Consider the following 19,657-nt stretch of genomic DNA (forward strand, 5'->3'; position numbering starts at 1 on the left):
GAGTGGTAATTTCTTATTTTTTAACCTTGTGTATTTCTCATTAATATTCCAAAAACCTGAGAATTGTCACATAATAAAAGTACTACTTAGTATCGCTAATTGAGAAAAGGTGATGAGCTGATATAAATCTGTATGTTTTGTAATACAACTGCTTTACTTATGAAAACTAGCGGTATATGGGCAAAACAATTTTGTATTCAAGCTACGGACAATGCTTGATGCAAAAAAATATTTTTACACCTCTCTGTAAAATGCTATGATCTGTAGTTTGGGAATGAATTTCTATATGTGGTTACAAAGAGACAGCATCTCCTGGGAGCATGATAGAAAAGCAGTATTGCACACTGCACCCTCTACTAAATTTCTGGGAGTGGGTTGGTTTAACAAGCTTTGCAGGTGATTCTTACCCATGCTAGGTTTTGAAAACTACTTTTAGGCCAATACTATCCAATAGAAATATAACGAGGGGCTACATGTACAATTTTAAATGTTCTAGTAGGCACATGTAAAAATTATGCAGAAACACTGTCCATTGTTTTAGCTGAAGCAACAGGTTCACTTCATTCATTTTCGAGAAAAATAACCAAGTTTGAATAATCATAATAAATGAGCAAAATTCATTATGACATTTTACCTAAGCAAACACATAAAATACTATCATTGCAACATGTAATCAATATAAAAATAATGAGATATTTTACATTGTTTTTGGTACTAAGTCTTTGCATCCTGATGTATATATTCCACTTACAACACATCTCATTTTAGACTGGCTACATTGAAAGGCTCAATGGCCATATGTAGCTACCATATCGGACAGCACAGTTCTAGACCATGTGATTTGAAATACAGTAAATGTAAATCCAAGTTTCCCTGTGTCCTTCTCTTTCTGCCTCATAGAAAAGTTAAGTGCTTGGGTCTCCATGATTCTGTACCACTTGACCAGTCCTCCAACACAGAGCTTTGGCATGGCATTATACTTAATTTCCCCAGAGTCTAAACCCTTAACTGTGTCTTATAGAAGTCACATCTATCTATCTATCTATCTATCTATCTATCTATCTATCTATCTATTTGACTTTTAAATTTGTCTGTACCTGACAAATACTTAATGTAGAACAGGGGTTCTCAAAGTGTGGTCCATGATTCAGCAGCATCAGCCTCACATGGAAGTTTGTTAGAGATGCAAATTCTCAAGCTCCACCCCAGATCTACTGAATCAGAAACTTGGGATGTGGAGCCCAGCTATCTGTGTTTGAATTAGCCTTCCAGATGAATTTGACGCTTGTTAAACTTTGAGAACCACTAATGTAGGAAAACATGTTTACTTGGAGAATGGCTTCATACTTGTCATTTTCTCCTGAGTTCTATGGTAGAATCACAAGCTGAATCATTTCAGGTCTTCTAAAAGAAAGAAAAAGCCAAAGAAGGATGTGCTAGAAAGACACTGGTAGATGTCTTCTCCTTATCCCCAGTTAGTGATAGGCCCACATTATTTGTAAGAGCAGATGGCTAGGCTGTCTGTCCAGAAGTGACCCCATAATGCAAAATGATTGGTGCAGGATCATTAAAAAAAGAAAGATATGAGGAAAATGTTCAAAATCTATGAACACATTTAAAGGATTAAATCCTGTGCTCAATGATGGTAAGAACAAACATACATAGATATAGATAAAAGACCTGCTTAGAAAATCCTACCATACTAAAGTAAAGAATATAAATGGCTCTGATGTAAAAATTGCTTGCTTGAAAAAAAAAAGTTTGGTTTTTTAAAAATGAAGCCACAGAAATATTCCTATAGGTTAGCTATGATCTTATCATATCCTCTCACAAAGCTTACTAATATGGCTATATAGACCAAGTTTCCAATAAGAAATTATTGAAAAATTTATAAGCCAGAGGCAATAATGGGTACTGCTTTTGTATTAGCAGTGTTATGATAGTATGTATATTTCTGGTTTATAACACTGAGAAGGGACGAGAGGTGGGGCCATTATGGAAGCCATAAAAGAGAACCCATCTTTAAAGCTTTACTTAATATGCCATAAGCAGTAAAGGGAGTTTTGTTTAGTATGTCCTTGGACCAAATAGGATAATTACGATGTCTTCTACAATGCTCAGTAGGTGCTGACTGAATGAAAGAAGGAAGAGATGAAAGAAGGAATTAAGTTTGTAAAAGACGAGAGTCTAGATCTCTGTGACAGCACGTTATCACAGAGGTATACAGATGGAGTGTAATGATGTGTACAGGACTTTGGAAGAATCTTAGGAAACTTTTAAAAAATATACATAATTTATGATACTGTTCTTTGACATATGTAAAGAATCCCATACCTAGAAATGCCTTCATCTAATTCATATTTTAAAAAGTGTTTACATTCCATAAGTTCCTACAGTCAATAGAGCACATACTCCTTATGCTAAAGTGTTTTTGCAGCTTTTGTGCTATTTGTGAGTTTACTCATGAATGAAGAAAAGTGGTATATTATTCCTTTACATACTACTTGAGCTTGGTGAATAAAGAGATTGACTACATTACTCAGTGTGTGTACTATTTCAAAATTAGAAAGGTTTATCATCATTTTAACTTTTCTTACCTGGTTTAGATATTCATTTCTACTCCGTCAAATATTAGCATTAGTTTGGCTTTAAGAATTGATTCACTAAAATCACTTTTGGTTGATTTTAGTACACTTGCTGAGCTCTAAAGGCAATGAGGAATATAATGGTTTAAAATTTTATATTTGAAACAAGTGTGATTTTTAAGGGGGTACACTGAACTGGGCTCATTAATCTATTGGTTTACTAAAGGAATATTTAAAAGTTAATATACCTGAGAATCATTTTTAAAAAGAAGACATATGTAAAAGAGTGAAGTATTTTACACCTGTATTGTTCAAAATAGCTTTAAAGTATTGCTCTTTTTTTTTTTTTTTTCCTTTTGAGAGACGAAGTCTTGCTCTGTTGCCCAGGTTGGAGTGCAGTGGCACGATCTCGGCTCACTGCAACCTCTTCCTCCCAGGTTGAAGTGATTCTCCCGCCTCAGCCTCCCAAGTAGCTGGGTCTACAGGAGTGTGCCACCATGCCCAGCTAATTTTTGTATTTTAAGGAGTGACAGAGTTTCACTATATGCTGGCCAGGCTGGTCTCCAACTCCTGACCTCAAGTGATCCACCTGCCTCGGCCTCCCAAAGTGCTGAGATTACAGACATGAGCCACCACACCCATTTGGTATTGCTTTGTTAAGTCCAAACTTAATAGAACTTTGAGAAGACGAGGCAAAAAGAGCATGAGAATTGCAGTTCAAAACAACTGACTCAGATCTTGACTGATACAAGCTACGTGACTGTGATTGTGGTACTTCATGTTTCTAAGACCTGGTTTCCTCACATGAAAAAGGGAATAATGATAATATGTAATCATAATCATAATACAAAATCACAAGGTTGTGATTTTTAGATGAGAGACTGTACATGAGAACTTTTTGTAACTGCAAGGAGTAATGGTTTCCTACACCACAAACACCATCAAATGGTCAAATAGTAACATGCATACCAATGTGTCTACTCTGAGGAAGAAAATAGGACTTCATTCCCACAGAAAATTTCAAACAGGCAAACCAATGTCTCTTACATTTATATTAGAAGATTCAAAGAAAATTTGGAACTCTCTATATATTATGTTTCTACACATATGGAAATTGTGACTGGGTCTGACTCCATTGTTGATGGTCGCATTTCTTAGCTGGTTTCACCATTTTGACAGATGTTACAGTCACCTAAAAAACCAGCATGGCTTTCCTTGAAAATTAAATGAATGAATAATGCAACTAAACCCGGGATATTCTGATATCAAGTAGACACAGTCTGACAGTATGCAATTCTAATCTTTCTATTATACTACTTTGCCCAAATTTAAGACTTTTTCTCTTATCAGGTTTTATATGTGCCTTTCTACTACTCCAGTTCTCTGTTTTTTTTTTCTTGTTTTGAGACCAAGGCTGGCCGTGTCGCTCAGGCTGGAGTGCAGTGGTGTGATCTCAGCTCACTGCAACCTCTGCCTAATGGGTTCAAGTGATTCTCCTGACTCAGCCTCCCAAGTAGCTAGGATTACAGGCCCATGCCACCAAGTCCAGCTACGTTTTGTATTTTTAATAGAGATAAGGTTTCACCATGCTGGTCAAGCTGGTGTTGAACTCCTGACCTCAAGTTATCCGCCTGCCTCAGCCTCCCAAAGTGCTGGGATTACAGGCATGAGCCACCACATCCAACCAGTTCTCCACTTTTTTATTTTTCTTTGTCTTAGCAGACAGAGAAAAAGATAAATTTGTACTTGGGTTTTACATACTGTTTAAAAGATTGACAAAGTATTGTGGCTAAATTCTTTACTTTTACAGAAATACAATGTCTTTTTTGACATTTACTATTTTAAAAAATATGATGTTGTAATAGTAGGGGGCTCAAGCTTCCTGCCACAGAACTTGGGTAATGCTTTAGTCTCACATATATTGTTCTAAATAGAAAATATTGTCAACAGGACATTTGAATTGCCTTTTCAGTAATGGGAAAAAATTGTTTGATGTGAACCTCATTTCTTGCTTTCTTCTCTTTCTGAACAAGGACTCACATTTATAATGTAGCAGAGTGGTTAGAATTATTATCAAAGAAAAGAATAGAATCAGCTTGACTCGGTTATATGCACACCAAAACCTTGGATTTATCAGCTTTCTGCTAAAAACTTTGTAAGCATATCTTTAAGGTCATGTTCAAAAATAGAAACATGAAATTTGCTACAAAATAGAACATATACCACAAACTGAACTGTTTAATAGGAGAAGGCTGTGTATACGTGGGTTTAGGGATGATGAGTTTAAAAGTTATACAAAGAGAAATAGAATTTCAACAAGCCACATTTGTACTCTGAATAAAGAAAGCAACTTCATTGGTTTTAAATTAAATTCTATCAAATGTATGTATCTCCCCCAGATATCCAGAGACAGAACCATAGGATTGAAACAGATATGACCTTAGACAAAATAGATTTCCTCATTTTAAAAATGAGGAGAATTAAAGCTGAGAGACGCTAAATGGCTTTCCCACAATAACATGGTCAAATAATTGCTGAGCTTAAGTTTGAAGTTAGAACTCCCAATATTCACTGCAATGCTCTTTTTGCTGTATCATACTGTCTCCTTATATGTATTTTCCTGTACTTATGACCAAGTTTTTATTCATTGTAAAGAATGGCTACATATTAAGCTATTAATAGTTTTTCATACCTTACATGTAAATAAATAGTGCAACTAGAATGATCACTTCGCATTGATTTTTTTAAAAAACTTTTCCTACTAGTCATAATCCTTTGACCTCATTTGGAAATTTACATGCCACTGTCACAACTCTTTCACCACATTCTAAAAGCAAATGTGGCATTCTGCTCTCTGAAAGAAATTATAAAATATAATTCTAGAGCACTTAAATGCGACTAATGTGGCCATTGGTTTTCTTTGGACATTTATTACTTTCCTTATTTATACTTAAGTATAATCACTTAACTCTATTGCCTGGCTTTAGCCGATGCCACTTATAGCAATCTATAATACAAATATTTCAGGACTATCCATCACAACAAAAATTAAATTTGTGAGACCTCAAGAGGGCCTGGATTTGCAACTTATTTTTATTAAAGATCTAGGAATTCTTTAACAGGACTTTCAGTCACATCCCTAAATGGACTGACAATAGGAAAGTAATCATGTTTATTACATTTTTATTAAAAAGTTGAAACCAAATACTTTTAAACCCAGTTTCCTCAGGAGTATACTTTCTGCATCCTATGAAATTGGAAAGGAGAGGAAATGATTCTCTAATTGAAACTAATTTTAAGGTTTTAGGGTATAACATGGTGTCCTTTCCACTGAGAATATAGACAGACCTCTCCCACCACTACCACCATTTTCTGAGTTCTTACTAAGCACCAGGTACCATAGCAGGAACTCTACGTGAATGAAGTCATTCAATGTTACAGTAACCATGTTAGAGATGAGTAAATAGACAATGACAGAGATTAAGTGGCTTCAAGGTCACTCAGCTAATATGTTAGATTCTAAAACCTGTGTACAATAATAATAATAATAATAATGACATCAAAAGCTAGAATTTGTAGAGTGTTTATCATTTGGCACCTCCGTGTCTAAGCACTTTCCATTTATTTTGACTTATTCATCCTAATCATAAACTGACATTGTAGAGAATTTTATTATCCCATGTTTTTTTTTCAGATGAATGACTGAGGCTCAGAAATGTTAAGTAATTTGCTGCAGGTCCCAGAGCTACTAAGTATGACCTTGAGCACACTTACATTCCCTGTATTTATTATGCAAACCTATTAAAAACTTCCATTTGTAAGTTTGTGATAGGATGCTCTTTCTTTCAATGACTTTTGGACATATCTTACTATTGACTCTTGCTTAAATTAGGATTCCAAAGGGAAAGAGATTTTTAAGAATCCAAGAAATATCTTTCACCCACTTTTTGATGGGGTTATTTTTTTCTTGTACATTTGTTTTAGTTCTTTGTAGATTCTGGATATTAGTCCTTTGTCAGATGGGTAGCTTGCAAACATTTTTTCTCATTCTATTGGTTGATGGTTCACTCTAATGATTGTTTCTTTTGCTCTGTAGAAGCTCTTAAGTTTAATTAGATCCCATTTGTCTATTTTGGCTTTTGTTGCCATTGCTTTTGGTGTTTTAGTCATGAGGTCCTTGCCTATGCCTATGTCCTGAATGGTATTACCTAGGTTTCAAAAGAAGATATTTACGAGGCCAACAAACATAGAAAAAATACTCATCATCACTGGTCATTGGGGAAATGCAAATCAAAATCACATTGAGATACCGTCTCAAGCCAGTTAGAATGGTGATCGTTAAACAATTTGGAGATCACAGATGCTAGAGAGGATGTGGAAAAATAGGAATGTTTTTACGCTATTGGTGGGAGTGTAAGTTAGTTCAACCACTGTGGAAGACAGAGTGGCAATTCCTCAAGGATCTAGAAATAGAAATACTGTTTGACCCAGCAATCCCATTACTGGGTATATACACAAAAGATTATAAATCGATCTATTATAAAGACACATGCACACATATGTTCATTATGGCACTATTTACAATAGCAAAGACGTTGATCCAACCCAAATGCCCATCAAAGATGGACTGGATAAAGAAAATGTGGCACATATACACAATGGAATATTATGCAGCCATAAAAAAGGATGAGTTCCTGTCCTTTCTGGGGACATGGATGAATCTGGAAATGGTCATTCTCAGCAAACTGCACATGTTCTCACTCCTAAGTGGGTGTTGAACAATGAGAACACATGGACACAGGGAGGGAAATATCACACACTGGGGTCTGTTGTGGGATGGGGGGCTAGGGGAGGGTTAGTAGGGGGTGGGGAGACTGGGGAGGGATAACATTAGGAGAATACCTAATGTAGTGGGGGATGGAGGCAGCAAACCACCATGGCATGTGTATACCTATGTAACAATCCTGCCAGATATGCACATGTACCCCAGAACTTAAAGTAAAACAAAGAAACAAAAAAAGAATGCAAGCAATAATAGTACAAAGGAATTTCATGGTGGCAATTCACTTCTTTCATCATGATTCATCATTATTTTCTGTTTATTGTAAGACATACTGCTATACAGAGTTTGGATGTTTGTTCCCTCCACCTCTCATGTTGAAATATGATCCGCAGTGTTAGAGATGGGCCTAGTGGAACGTGTCTGGGTTGTAGGAGTGAATCCCTTATGAATGGCTTGGTACCATTCTCATGGTAGTGAGTGAGTTCTTGTGTTAGCAGTTTTCCTAACTGGCACCTCCTTCCCCTCTTTTTCGCCTCCTCTCTCACCATGTGATATTTGTACACCAGCTCCCCTTTGCCTTCTGCCATAAGTGGAAGCAACCTGAGGCTCTCACCAAAAGCAGACGCTCGTACAGTCTGAAGAACTGAACCAAATAAACCCCTTTTCTTTATGAATTACCCAGCCTCAAGTATTCCTTTATAGCAACACTAAACAGACTAAGACACATACCAAAGTCTAACTTTCCATAGCTTCCAAAATTAATATTAATAACTTGAAAACATTTAGATGGGGATTATAAACTAATAATATAAAATATCCTAAGCCTATCCTCGCAAATATTACCATGGACATTAAATGAAAAATGTACTTTCATTGTTCTTTACTAATTTTATCTGTATATTATTTTGCTTTAACAAAGGACAATGTTTCCAATGTGTTTACCTGCAGAAGTTTCCATCTGGTGTTCAGGTCTTCCAGGGTGCTGAGGTTATATGATGAGAGCTGAATGCCCAAAGTGGTAAGCTGGCGAGCAAGGTCATTCACGTGCCCCACGTTCTCTCTCAGAGGTGCAACTTCTCCTCGAAGTGCCTGTGTGAAATAATCAAAAGCAAATTGGAAGATGAGAATATTTAACACAAATAATTGATACCTGCGAACCGCAAGATATCTTATTCTCTTTAGGGTGCAGTGTCGGTAATGTTTACTCTATGCTATGGTTTGAATGTCTGTGTCTCTTCTCAAATTCCTATGTTGAAATCCTAAAAAATAAAAAGGAAAAGAAATCCTAACACCTAAGGCAATGGTATTAGGAGATGGGGACTTTTGGGAGGTGAACTTTGGGATTAGTCGCCTCACAAATGAGACCTCAGAGAGCTAGCTAGCTCCTCTCAGCATGTTAGGGTGCAGTGAGAAGACGCTGTCTGTGAGAAATGGGCCCTCCCCAGACATCAGATCTGCTGGTATTTTGATCTTGGACTTTTCAACCTCCAGAACAGTGAGAAATAAGTTTTTATTGTTTCACAAGCTAACCAGTTTATGGGATTTCTATTACAGCAGCTGGAACAGACTAAGACAGTCTATTTTGGTAGTATTATAACAATGGATATTCGCTCATGGATGAATAATAACTACTATTTGCGGAGTACTTCCTAGGTACCTAATGCCGTAATGAGCCCTATGCACACATAAACAGATTTTATTTCTACCCAACAATCCTATGAGGCCAGTAGTCGGAGAATTCTAATTTTATACATGAGAAAACAAACTTGCAGAGGTTAAAACTTGCAACTTGTTAAGCTCTCATGGGAAAAATTGAGGAACCTCGGATACATATACGCAGGTTTGCCTGTCTCTAGAGTACATATTCTTATCTATTACATTATATGCTTCCATGAAGAAATTCTGGATTGGCAAAATATCAGAAAAACTATATTGCTGCTGGATTCTAAATTCTACTCATTTCACAACCAGAAATGGATCCTTATTTTTCACAATACAAAGATACATTCAGTCATACAATATTGCATGCATACTTCACCCCAACCACATCGTAATAGCTTCATTTAGGGAGTAGGGTATTTTGTCAAGTCCTAAGAATGCCTTCCTGATCTGGTATTTTAGTCCTTGCAGCAATGACTTCAGAAGGCTCCCGTGAGGCTTCTCAGCTGTCTCTGAAGCACTAGAGCAGAAGTCTCTGATGCAATATATCACAGCAATCTGTTGAGCAGAAGAACCCTATGCAGATATGGGGAGGATATTACCATGCATCATATCTACCCTATTGAGATGGCATTTATGGATATTTAACATGATGCATGATGTCCAAATGTTCCAATAAGCAATTTCTAAGGGACAAATTTCCTCACTTAGGAGAACAGTTTGTGTAATATAATATCTGTGTACAAGGACAGTTTCACTTAGTTGACTACATGTGCTGTTTTGACTTGCTTGATCTGGGCAGGTGTTATTTCTCCGTCTGGTTCACTACAATGATAAAACCATTGCTTACAATGACCTCATTTATAAGGCTTGCATTTTCTCCCAGTCCAAATAAAAGGAGCAGGGATGTACATTCAGAAAATAAGAATGACATTATTTTTTCAAAACAACCTGAATACTTCATCACTAAAATGTGGTGTTGTATAGAGTATAAGATTCTTAGATAATCCAAGACATTGTATCAGTCACTTAGATAATACAAGATATTGTTGTAAAGTTCTTAGATAATACAAGACATTGGGACAATCACTCTGTTGAACATAAAGTTTTAAAAACTGCTCATTAAAAACATTATATTAAGCAATCATGGGATTTCTTTTGGAGGATAATGAAAATGTTCTGATATTAAACAATGGTGATGGCAGTATAACCTTGTGAATATACTAAACAGCATTGAACTGTACACTTTAAAAGAGTGAATTTTAAAATATGTGAATTATACATTAATGAAAACAAACAAAAGAGAACCCCTTCAGACCATACACATGCAAAAATTCAGATGCAATGTATTCATCTTTATTCAACTTTGTGTTAGTGGAATGTCATTGGAATCAGTGTGAAATTCAGAAAAATTTATAGTGGTTGATAGTAAATATTATTCTATTTCCTTATGAATAAATACATGGATTAAAAGAATCAGAAGAAGTGCCCGTGGAGAAAGGTGCTTTAAATTCATATATATGAATACTTATCTCTAAAAGGAAATGATCCATAACAATTTTGTTTTGCATAATAGAAAGGTTAGAAAACAGATTTCTTAAATGTCAATGGGGGAAACTTGGACAAGGACAACGGTTACAAAATGAAACCACTCTCTTCTGGATAATAACGTGCATTTCTAGTACCCACAAATAAATATCATGTGAGGGGAAAGTATAAACAGGAACCTCTGCAGCGAGGGCAAGCCAGCAGGCAGTATCCTTCAATATTATAGGTGAGTCCTTTGTGCTAATCAACTCTCTTTACAAGCAAGATTCTCAAGCCATTAAGTTGATTATCCCACCTCGATAAGTCTTATCTAGATTTCAGTTCCCTTTAGGTGACATAACGTACATTTTCAAATGTCTCTTAGTAGAATATTTTGATTTTCATTTTTTCCCCCAAAGTCCTGGGCACACATTTTAATCCTGCATCAATGTTTTGGAGGATGAAGGGGATTCAAAAGTTAAGTTTTGGTACTCATAATTAATTGCAACACTCTCCCTTTTCCTCTTTTTCTTTCTTTTTAAATTTACTTTTTTTCTGTAAGCTTTACCATAAGATCCTGTGATTTTTTTTTTTTTGTTCCTTTCAAGTAATGATAATGGAAGTTATCTTAACTAATGTCCACTTAAGAATTACCAAATTAGCCCAAGTCTTCATTCTGTTTGTGAAACAACAGTGATGGAAACCTCTCACAGCCTCAATAAAATGTTGGAGGTGCCTATCAGTATGTGTGGAGCTTTTGCTCCCATTAGTTGACTTGCTAGTTGTGTATGTGTTACAACTGTCAGTTTTGTGTATGTTCTCAAACCTATGGTTGCCAGTTACTATTGTGATTACGGACATGGATGAACCTGGAAACCATCATTCTCAGCAAACTGACACAAGAGCAGAAAATCAAACACCGCATGTTTTCACTCATAGGCGGGTGCTGAACAATGAGAACACATGGACACAGGGAGGGGAGCACTACACACTGGGGTCCGTAGGAGGGAAATGGGGGTGGTTGGGAGGTGGGAAGAGATAGCATGGGGAGAAATGACAGATACAGGTGAGGGGACGGAAGGCAGCAAACCACACTGCCATGTGTGTACCTATGCAACAATCTTGCATGTTCTTCACATGTACCCCCAAACCTAAAATGCAATAATAAAAATAAATTCCTAAATCATAAAAAAATTTTAGTTTAAAAAGAGAAAAGTTATTTCTATAAAAACCAGGCCAAATATTCCAGAAAGTTGCTTCAAGGAAAAAAAAAAAAAGAAATATTGTTGAAGTAGTTGTGAACAAAACAACTGCTAAAGATTAAGAAAACAACACAGACCGGGTGTGGTGGCTCACACCTGTAATCCCAGCACTTTGGGAGGCCAAAGCCAGAGGATGCGTGGATCATCTGAGGTCAGGAGTTTGAGACCAACCTGGCTAACATGGTGAAACCCCGTCTCTGCTAAAAATAGAAAAATTATCCAGGTGTGGTGGTGCACACCTGTAGTCCCAGCTACTCAGGAGGCTGAGACATGAGTATTGCTTGAACCCGGGAGGTGGAGGTTGCACTGAACTGAGATGGTGCCACAGCACTCACTCCAGCCTGGTTGACCCAGCGAGACTGTCTCAAAAAAAAAAAAAAAAAAAAAGAAAGAAAGAAAAAAAGCCAAACGTTCAGTTTAATCTGAATTCCTAAATTTAATATTTATTAAAGTATTTGACAATGGAAGCTTTGATTGGTGAGAGGTCAATTGATAAACAGATAACTGGGGGCAAAGGTTCACTTTGGGGAAGTCTCTAGATGGGCCTGAGCAGGCTGAAGAACTTTAGTCCGCTAGAAATCATCCTGAGGGCACTAAACCCACGAAGGTGGAAGAAACCAGACAACTGATAGTAGAAAAGATAAAAAGGAAAAGGAGGCAGGAGAATGCTCATGTCTGTCTTCACTGTGGAATTTGACTTAGGTTTCGGTAGCAGCTCTGTACCACCCAAGGATGGCTCACTGCTGTGGGCTGTCACCCCAAACGCAGTCTCAACACATTCACCCTGTAAAGGGTGAATACAGGTTCTTTGCCATTTAAACAGATGTGACAGTGGTTTGGCTGTATTTCACAGATTAGAGTTTTTAATATTACGCACATAAATTTGTGTCTAAATTATTAAACACTATACCTATAGTGTCAAAAAGCACAGTTAACACTGGACAAATCAATGTGCTATTTAAATAATATCAGGATTACATTAGGTTTTATTCTAGTTTGGAACCAATGAGAAAACATGGAAGAAAGCCTTCATGCTGTGGGTTTTCCTTGAATCACTTAAACATCTGAAACATGTTCTCCATGAAAGAGCAAACCAAGTCTAATTTTATTGTGACTAGTTTCACACAGGCAGAATTTTCAGTTCATTAAATGTTGTCTTATTATAGATACAAAAGTACTGATTTAGAATGATATGTACGTCTGATACCATGTTTTTTTCTGCCTGTCAGATCTTTGCTTATCTCTATGTACCTAAGGATTTGTTCAAACACATATTTAAAATTACAGTCATCTACTACTTTTCTAAGAAAAGAAAGGAAGTATCTATTAACAAGGGAATCTCATTTTGAGGGAGGAATTTTGACTTGACTGTTAAAAGAGCATTACTGTACTACTGCAAAGCACAGAAGGTCAGTTTGAAAGACGGGAAAAAGTAAATTGAGGGAATTCTGCTTTGAGGGGTTTTATTTCCTCTGTGAAGTAGTAGGAATCAACAGACCTGGCATAGTCTGCCTGGCATAGCATGCAGTGCCTGGTGTGCAATGAATAGTCCTTGAATGAAACCATGAATTAAGGGTAAGTGGGGACATTTGAATTAATCGTAATAGAGAGTGTGAGAGAGAGTTGACTTAAGAAATGTAACGAGGTGGCAAACAGTGTTGAGGGCCCACTTGAGGATGAGGTTTGACATTTTTTAGCAGAATCCGTCTGCCCGAATGTCTCATTTCCTCCAACAGTGTTGTATGCCAGCATGGAGAAAACAGTTGATCCAGGTTTGGGGTTTCAGCAGATGACTGTGGCTCACACATTTAGGGATAAGGCAGTTTCAATATTAGCCAGAATGTCATTGAAAAACATACTGTACAATCTAAACTGGGTGAGGAGGACAGCAAAGCAAAATGAAGCTTGTAGATGGAGAGAAAATAGAGGGGTCAATTGTGGAGGTCCAGGATAATCCTTAAAAGGCCACAGCAAAAGCAGCTGCAGAAATAAGCAGAGAGAGGGGAGACTCTGGGATGCTCGAATTAGCTATACTGGATTTGGCACTATGAGTTTATTTATAAATGGTGTTTTATATATATATATATATATATATATATCTCCACACACACACACACACACACACACACACACACACACACACAGACAGACATATGTAGTGCCACTCAGCGCTTGTGAAAGTTCCTTTCTTAGGGATATTAAATATTCCTCCTAAAATCCTAACTGGCTAACTCATAGAGGTCCTATCTCACTTACTAGGAAGTCAAAATTACTAGGGTCCAACAATGAAGTTTTATTCTTGGCCTACAGACTCTCTGCAGAGAAATTTATATTACAAATATTACTTCAGTAGGGATTGGTATTGCTGTCTACAATGAATCCTTGTCAAACAAATGTTTGTTAACCAAGACTCTTGAAAAGAAGCCTAAAAAGAGAGGTGATAGGAAAAGTTCCAGCATCTTTCATGCTGAGCTTGTCATGAAAAGCCAAGGATGAGGAATCAGAAATCAGGTCCTATAAATATTGGTCTTTAGTACTTATCCTGGGGCTCTTCCATGTGGCTCAGGGAAGCCCTCGCAGAATGCAGTTACCCAGGAGCTGGCAGCAGGTACGGCCCAGCTATGTTTTGCAGCTTCTGCATTTGTCAGCAGATACATCATTCTCATGTGGCCAAGAAAGTCAAGGACTGTATCTTGCTTTTTCTAGAAAATCAGAGGCCTCCTGGAAGCTCTCAAATACCTGGGTGGAAGGAGCTACTCAAATGCTGTTGAAACAATTAAAAAGAAACACAGGCTGGGCGTGGTGGCTCACGGCTGTAATCCAAGCACTTTAGAGGCCAAGGCGGGCGGATCACCTGACACCTGAGATCCGGAGTTCAAGACCAGCCTGACCAACATGGTGAAACCCCGTCTTAAAAAAAAAAAAAGAAACACAAGTTGAGGTGTAAGCAAGCCCTTCATGAAATGTATCGGGTTCAGACACTTCCATTGTTATCTGTAAATTTTTTTCTTTTCACTCTGGTTGGTTCCCTGACTGTTGTGGTGCCTGGAATGCAGGTGCAGCTTTTCTTTCAGATACCTACTGCCTTAAGCCATGTTTTAGAGAAGCAAGTCTGAGTGCTCTTAAGAAAAAGGGAGTGAGAGAAGCAGGAAGACAGGACAAGAAAATCAAGCTGGGGTGTGGTATGGGCTGGAGACCAGCATCAATCTGGCCCCAAGGGAATTTCCAGAACACAAATTGTGTAACAGCAGGTCTCATGTTTAGACAAAGGGATTGTCCATTTGTACCAGTGGTGGTTTTAGGAGAGAAGGTGTGGTGTAAGATGCCAGGCAAGGTGGCTTCCTTTTGGCTGGGGGAGGTTCCATGGAAAGGTGTGAAACTGTGAGCCTTAAGTAGTTAACACTCAGAGTCACTGAAGAATGGGCACACCAACCCACTGAAGGAATCCGGCTGGGGCACCAGCAGCATTCACTACTTAGATTAACTTCATCTGCTTTCCCAATAGCCTTTACCCTTGAACTTCAGTTGTCAAGCGCTTATATTTTTTTTTTTTTTTTTTTTTTTTTTTTTTTTTTTTTTTTTTTTTTTTTAGCAGACGTCTTCTTCCTCTCTCTTCCTCTTCCTTCTTTCTTCTTTCTTCTTTTTTGAGGCAGAGTTTCACTCTTGTTCCCCAGGCTGGAGTGCAATGGCATGATCTTGGCTCACTACAACCTCTGCCTCCTGAGTTGAAGTGATTCTCGTGTGTCAGCCTCCTGAGTAGCTGGGATTACAGGCACCCACCACCACCTTGCCTGGCTAATTTTGTATTTTTAGAAGAGATGGGGGTTTCACCATGTTGGCCAGGCTGGTCTCGAACTCCTGACATCAGGTGATCCACCTGCCTTGGTCTCCCAAAGTGCTGGAATTACAGGCGTGAGCCACTGTTCCCAGCCGGCAGGAACCTTCTTTAGTGAATTCTCATTACTAACACCATGGGGCTATTTCATAGATCTCCAACAAAACTGGGATGTGTCACCCTTTCTCTAAAGTTGAGTCCTTCATATCTGCCAAATTCTGAAGGACTGTGTAGAGCTAAGACAAGGGGGATACTTCCTAAACTGAGCGAATAAAACCCTATGCCTTTAGTATCACTTATGCCTCTGGTAGAGACATTCTTTTTTTTTTTTTATTGCATTTTAGGTTTTGGGGTACATGTGATGAACATGCAAGATTGTTGCATAGGTACACACATGGCAGTGTGGTTTGCTGCCTTCCGTCCCCTCACCTGTATCTGTCATTTCTCCCCATGCTATCTCTTCCCACCTCCCCACCCCCTCACCCCTCCCCCATTTCCCCCAAACGGACCCCAGTGTGTAGTGCTCCCCTCCCTAGAGACATTCTTGACAATAAATTATGCCATTGAAACACATACTTTTAAAAAAACAGATGTGATGGCATTTTTTTCCAGCCACAGTTTTTATTGTGATAGCCTGAAGCCAAAATATTATGCAGCTTCTTTTCATTGTCTCCTTGCATTCAGTTTTCAGGGCAATTCTTGTAAACTTTCATATTTGGGCATGATCACTTTTGACGAGCAAATTGAGTAACAATATAAATAATGAAACAGACTCAGAATAATGGCCTAGATTTAGCATAATCAGAAACACTTAAGAGAGGTTAAAGTAAAAAAAAAAAAAGTTTTTAGAAAAACAATATCAAGTTTGTAGGCATGAAGAAATTTATGGCTTTTATTTCCCAAGCAATTATCAGTAATTATATTTTAACTATGGTTTTCTCTCAGACTCAACAGACTTCCAAATTTGTGGCATTAAAAAAATCGTAAATAACTGCTCTGTGTTTTCCATAAAAAATCCACATGTTTTTATAAAAAACAATCTCAGCTGGGGGCAGTGGCTCACACCTGTAATCCTAGCACTTTGGGAGGCCGAGGCGGGTGGATCACCTGTGGTCAGGAGTTTGAGACCAGCCTGGCCAACATGGTGAAAACCTGTCTCTACTAAAAAACAGAAAAATTAGCTGGGCATAGTGGCACATGCCTGTAATCCTGGCTACTTAGGAGGCTGAGGCATGAGAATCGCTTGAACCTGGGAGGTGGAGGTTGCAGTGAGCTGAGATCATGCTATTGCACTCCAGTCTGGGCAACAAGAGTGGAACTCTGTGTCAAAAAAAAAAAAAAAAAAAAAAAAAAAAAAAAAAAAAAAAAAATCTCTAGTTTCTCTAGTTTCTCTTCACAATATCAAAAAAGAATGCATATCCAAACATAAAAAGATAACTTCTTCTTTTTAACATTTTCTCTTTGCATCGATCATAATTCTTTATCTTTTAGGACATGACTTTCTATGAAGCTTATAACTCGAAAGTTCTTAAAATAAAAGCCGAATTATACCTTGACCATATTAATAGTGTCCATCTTCTTTCTTTTCTGTGTTCTCATATTTCCTTTATGTAAAAAACTTGGAAATGAGGAACAGGAAATTTTTGACCACAATGGAAAAGTTACTGATTGATTAATTGATTGACTGAGATGGCGTCTTGCTTTGTCACCCAGTCTGGAGTGCAGTGGTGCAATCTCAGCTCACTGCAACCTCTGCCTCCTGGGTTCAGGTGATTCTCCTGCCTCAGCCTCCCAAGTAGCTGGGACTACAAGCATGTGCCACTATGTCTGGCTACTTTTTATATATTTAGTAGAGACAGTGTTTGACCATGTTGGCCAGGCTGGTATTGAACTCCTGACCTCAGGTGATCCACCTGCCTTGGCCTCCCAAAGTGCTGGAATTACAGGCATGAGCCACCACACCTGGCTGAAAAATTTTTATTTTATTTTTTAATTTTAAGAACAAGTTGAACACAGCAGCACAAATGATATTTTGCAAAGCATACACGTGGTAAGGAGTTAGTTAGTATTCAAAATACCCAAGGAACTCTTACAACTCAATAGTATAAAAAATGGGCAAGTAACCTGAATAAACATAACTCCAAAGAAGATATACAAATGAATTTTCAGATTCATAGACAGGAAATAGAATGGTGGTTTCTAGGGGCTAGAAGCAGGAATAAATGGGCAATTATTGTGTTTTTTTCTTTTTTTTTTAATTTTGAGACAGAGTGAGGCTGGAGTACAGTGGCACAATCTCGATCTCAGCTCACTGCAATCTCTGCATCCTGGGTTCAAGTGCTTCTCCTGCCTCAGCCTCTCGAGTAACTGGGATTACAGGTTTGTGCCACCACACCTGGCTAATTTTTGTATTTTTAGTACAGATGGGTTTTCACCACGTTGGCCAGGCTGGTCTCAAACTCCTGACCTCAAGTGATCCGCCCACCTCGGCCTCCCAAAGTGCTGGGATTACAGGCGTGAGCCACTGCACCTGGCGGAAACTATTATTGAATAGACATAGAGTTTCAGTTTTGCAAGATGAGTAGAATTCTGGAGATGGATGGTGGTGATGGCAGCTGAACAACATACATGTATGTAATGCCATGGAAATATACATTTAAACATAGTTAAGATAGTAAACTTTATGCAATTTATATTTTACCACAATTAAAAAAATCAAAAGTAAGTTCAATTTGAAAAAGAAGAAGCCTGAATAAATTTTAGAGACTTTCCTGTCCTTGGGAACACATTTCTATAATCCTAACTCTGACTGCCAGTTATCTCTCCTTTATAGACAAAAAGCAAGCAAACAAATGAAAAAGCAAAAAAAACAAAAACAAAAACAAAACAAAAAAAACAACCAACCCACAAAACACTTCAAGCTTTCCAATGACACAATTAAAACAAAAAGGTGGTTCATGAGTGTTTCACAGAGGCTAAATGCAAAATATGCACAATTAAAACAAAAAGGTTTTTAATGAGTTTAAGTAAGTCATTTAAGCAGGCCATGCTTTAGGTTGCTAAGGAAACCGAAAAAATGCCAGTATTTTCTGAGAAATTTTTATTATATGTGACAAAATGAAGCAAAATGGTAGTTAATGAAACCTATTAACTTCTTTAAAAGTAATAATCCATAAACCATTAAAAATACCAACCATGAGGATGTTTATCTTCAAATTCAGAAGTTACTTTAGATGGATGAAGTTTTTAACTTTTTTTTTTTTTTTTTTTTTTTTGAGATGGAGTTTTACTCTAGTTACCCAGACTGGAGTGCAATGGTGCCATCTGGGCTAACTGCAACTTCTGCCTCCTGAGTTCAAGTAATTATCCTGCCTCAGCCTCCCGAGGAGCCAGAATTGTAGGTGCCCACCACCACACCTGGCTAATTTTTGTACTTTTAGTACAGACTGAGTTTCACCATGTTGGCCAGGGTGGTCTCAAATTGACCTCAGGTGATCCACCCGCCTTGGCCTCCCAAAGTGCCAAGATTTCAGGCATGAGCCACTGAGCCTTGCCTGAAATTTACATTTAACAAGTATTTGGACCTGCAGTCATTTCTTGGTCTGCGCCACATGTGTTAACTACCATTTCCCCTCAATGGAAGTATTGTCTTTCTCTCTCCCTCCCCTAAATAGCTCAAAATACCAGTCAAAGGCAGTGATTCTCACACAATAGTGTGCATTTCATCATCATGTGGAAGGCTTGTTAATACAGAGACTTCTGAGTCCCACTTAGTGCTTTTGATTCGGTGGGTCTAAGGTAGGCCTGAGAATTTGGCATTTCTTACAAGAACTTAGAAGATGCTAAATTCCTAGAATGCATGAAGGTTTTTATTATTATCAGTTATATGTGATTATTATTATTCAGACAGGGTCTCTCTCTGTTGCCCAGGCTGGAGTGCAGTGGTGCAATCATAGCTCATTGCAGCCTTGAACTACTGGGCTCAAGCAATCCTCCTGCCTCAGAC

The 19,657-nt window shown here is 37.9% G+C and overlaps 1 protein-coding gene across 12 annotated transcripts in view; it reads right to left on the minus strand.

Annotated features, from left to right (window-relative positions):
* DMD (dystrophin) overlaps positions 1–19,657 on the minus strand; it is a 2,654,855-nt gene that overhangs the window by 330,336 nt on the left and 2,304,862 nt on the right. For all 12 annotated transcript variants that reach the window (XM_074391460.1, XM_074391464.1, XM_074391461.1 and 9 more), the window contains one exon: positions 8,311–8,457. In XM_074391460.1, the coding sequence (XP_074247561.1) occupies positions 8,311–8,457 (147 nt within the window). The remainder of the gene's footprint in view (positions 1–8,310; positions 8,458–19,657) is intronic.

This window comes from Saimiri boliviensis, chromosome X (genome assembly GCF_048565385.1).
Source record: "Saimiri boliviensis isolate mSaiBol1 chromosome X, mSaiBol1.pri, whole genome shotgun sequence".
Classification (NCBI taxonomy): domain Eukaryota; kingdom Metazoa; phylum Chordata; class Mammalia; order Primates; family Cebidae; genus Saimiri; species Saimiri boliviensis.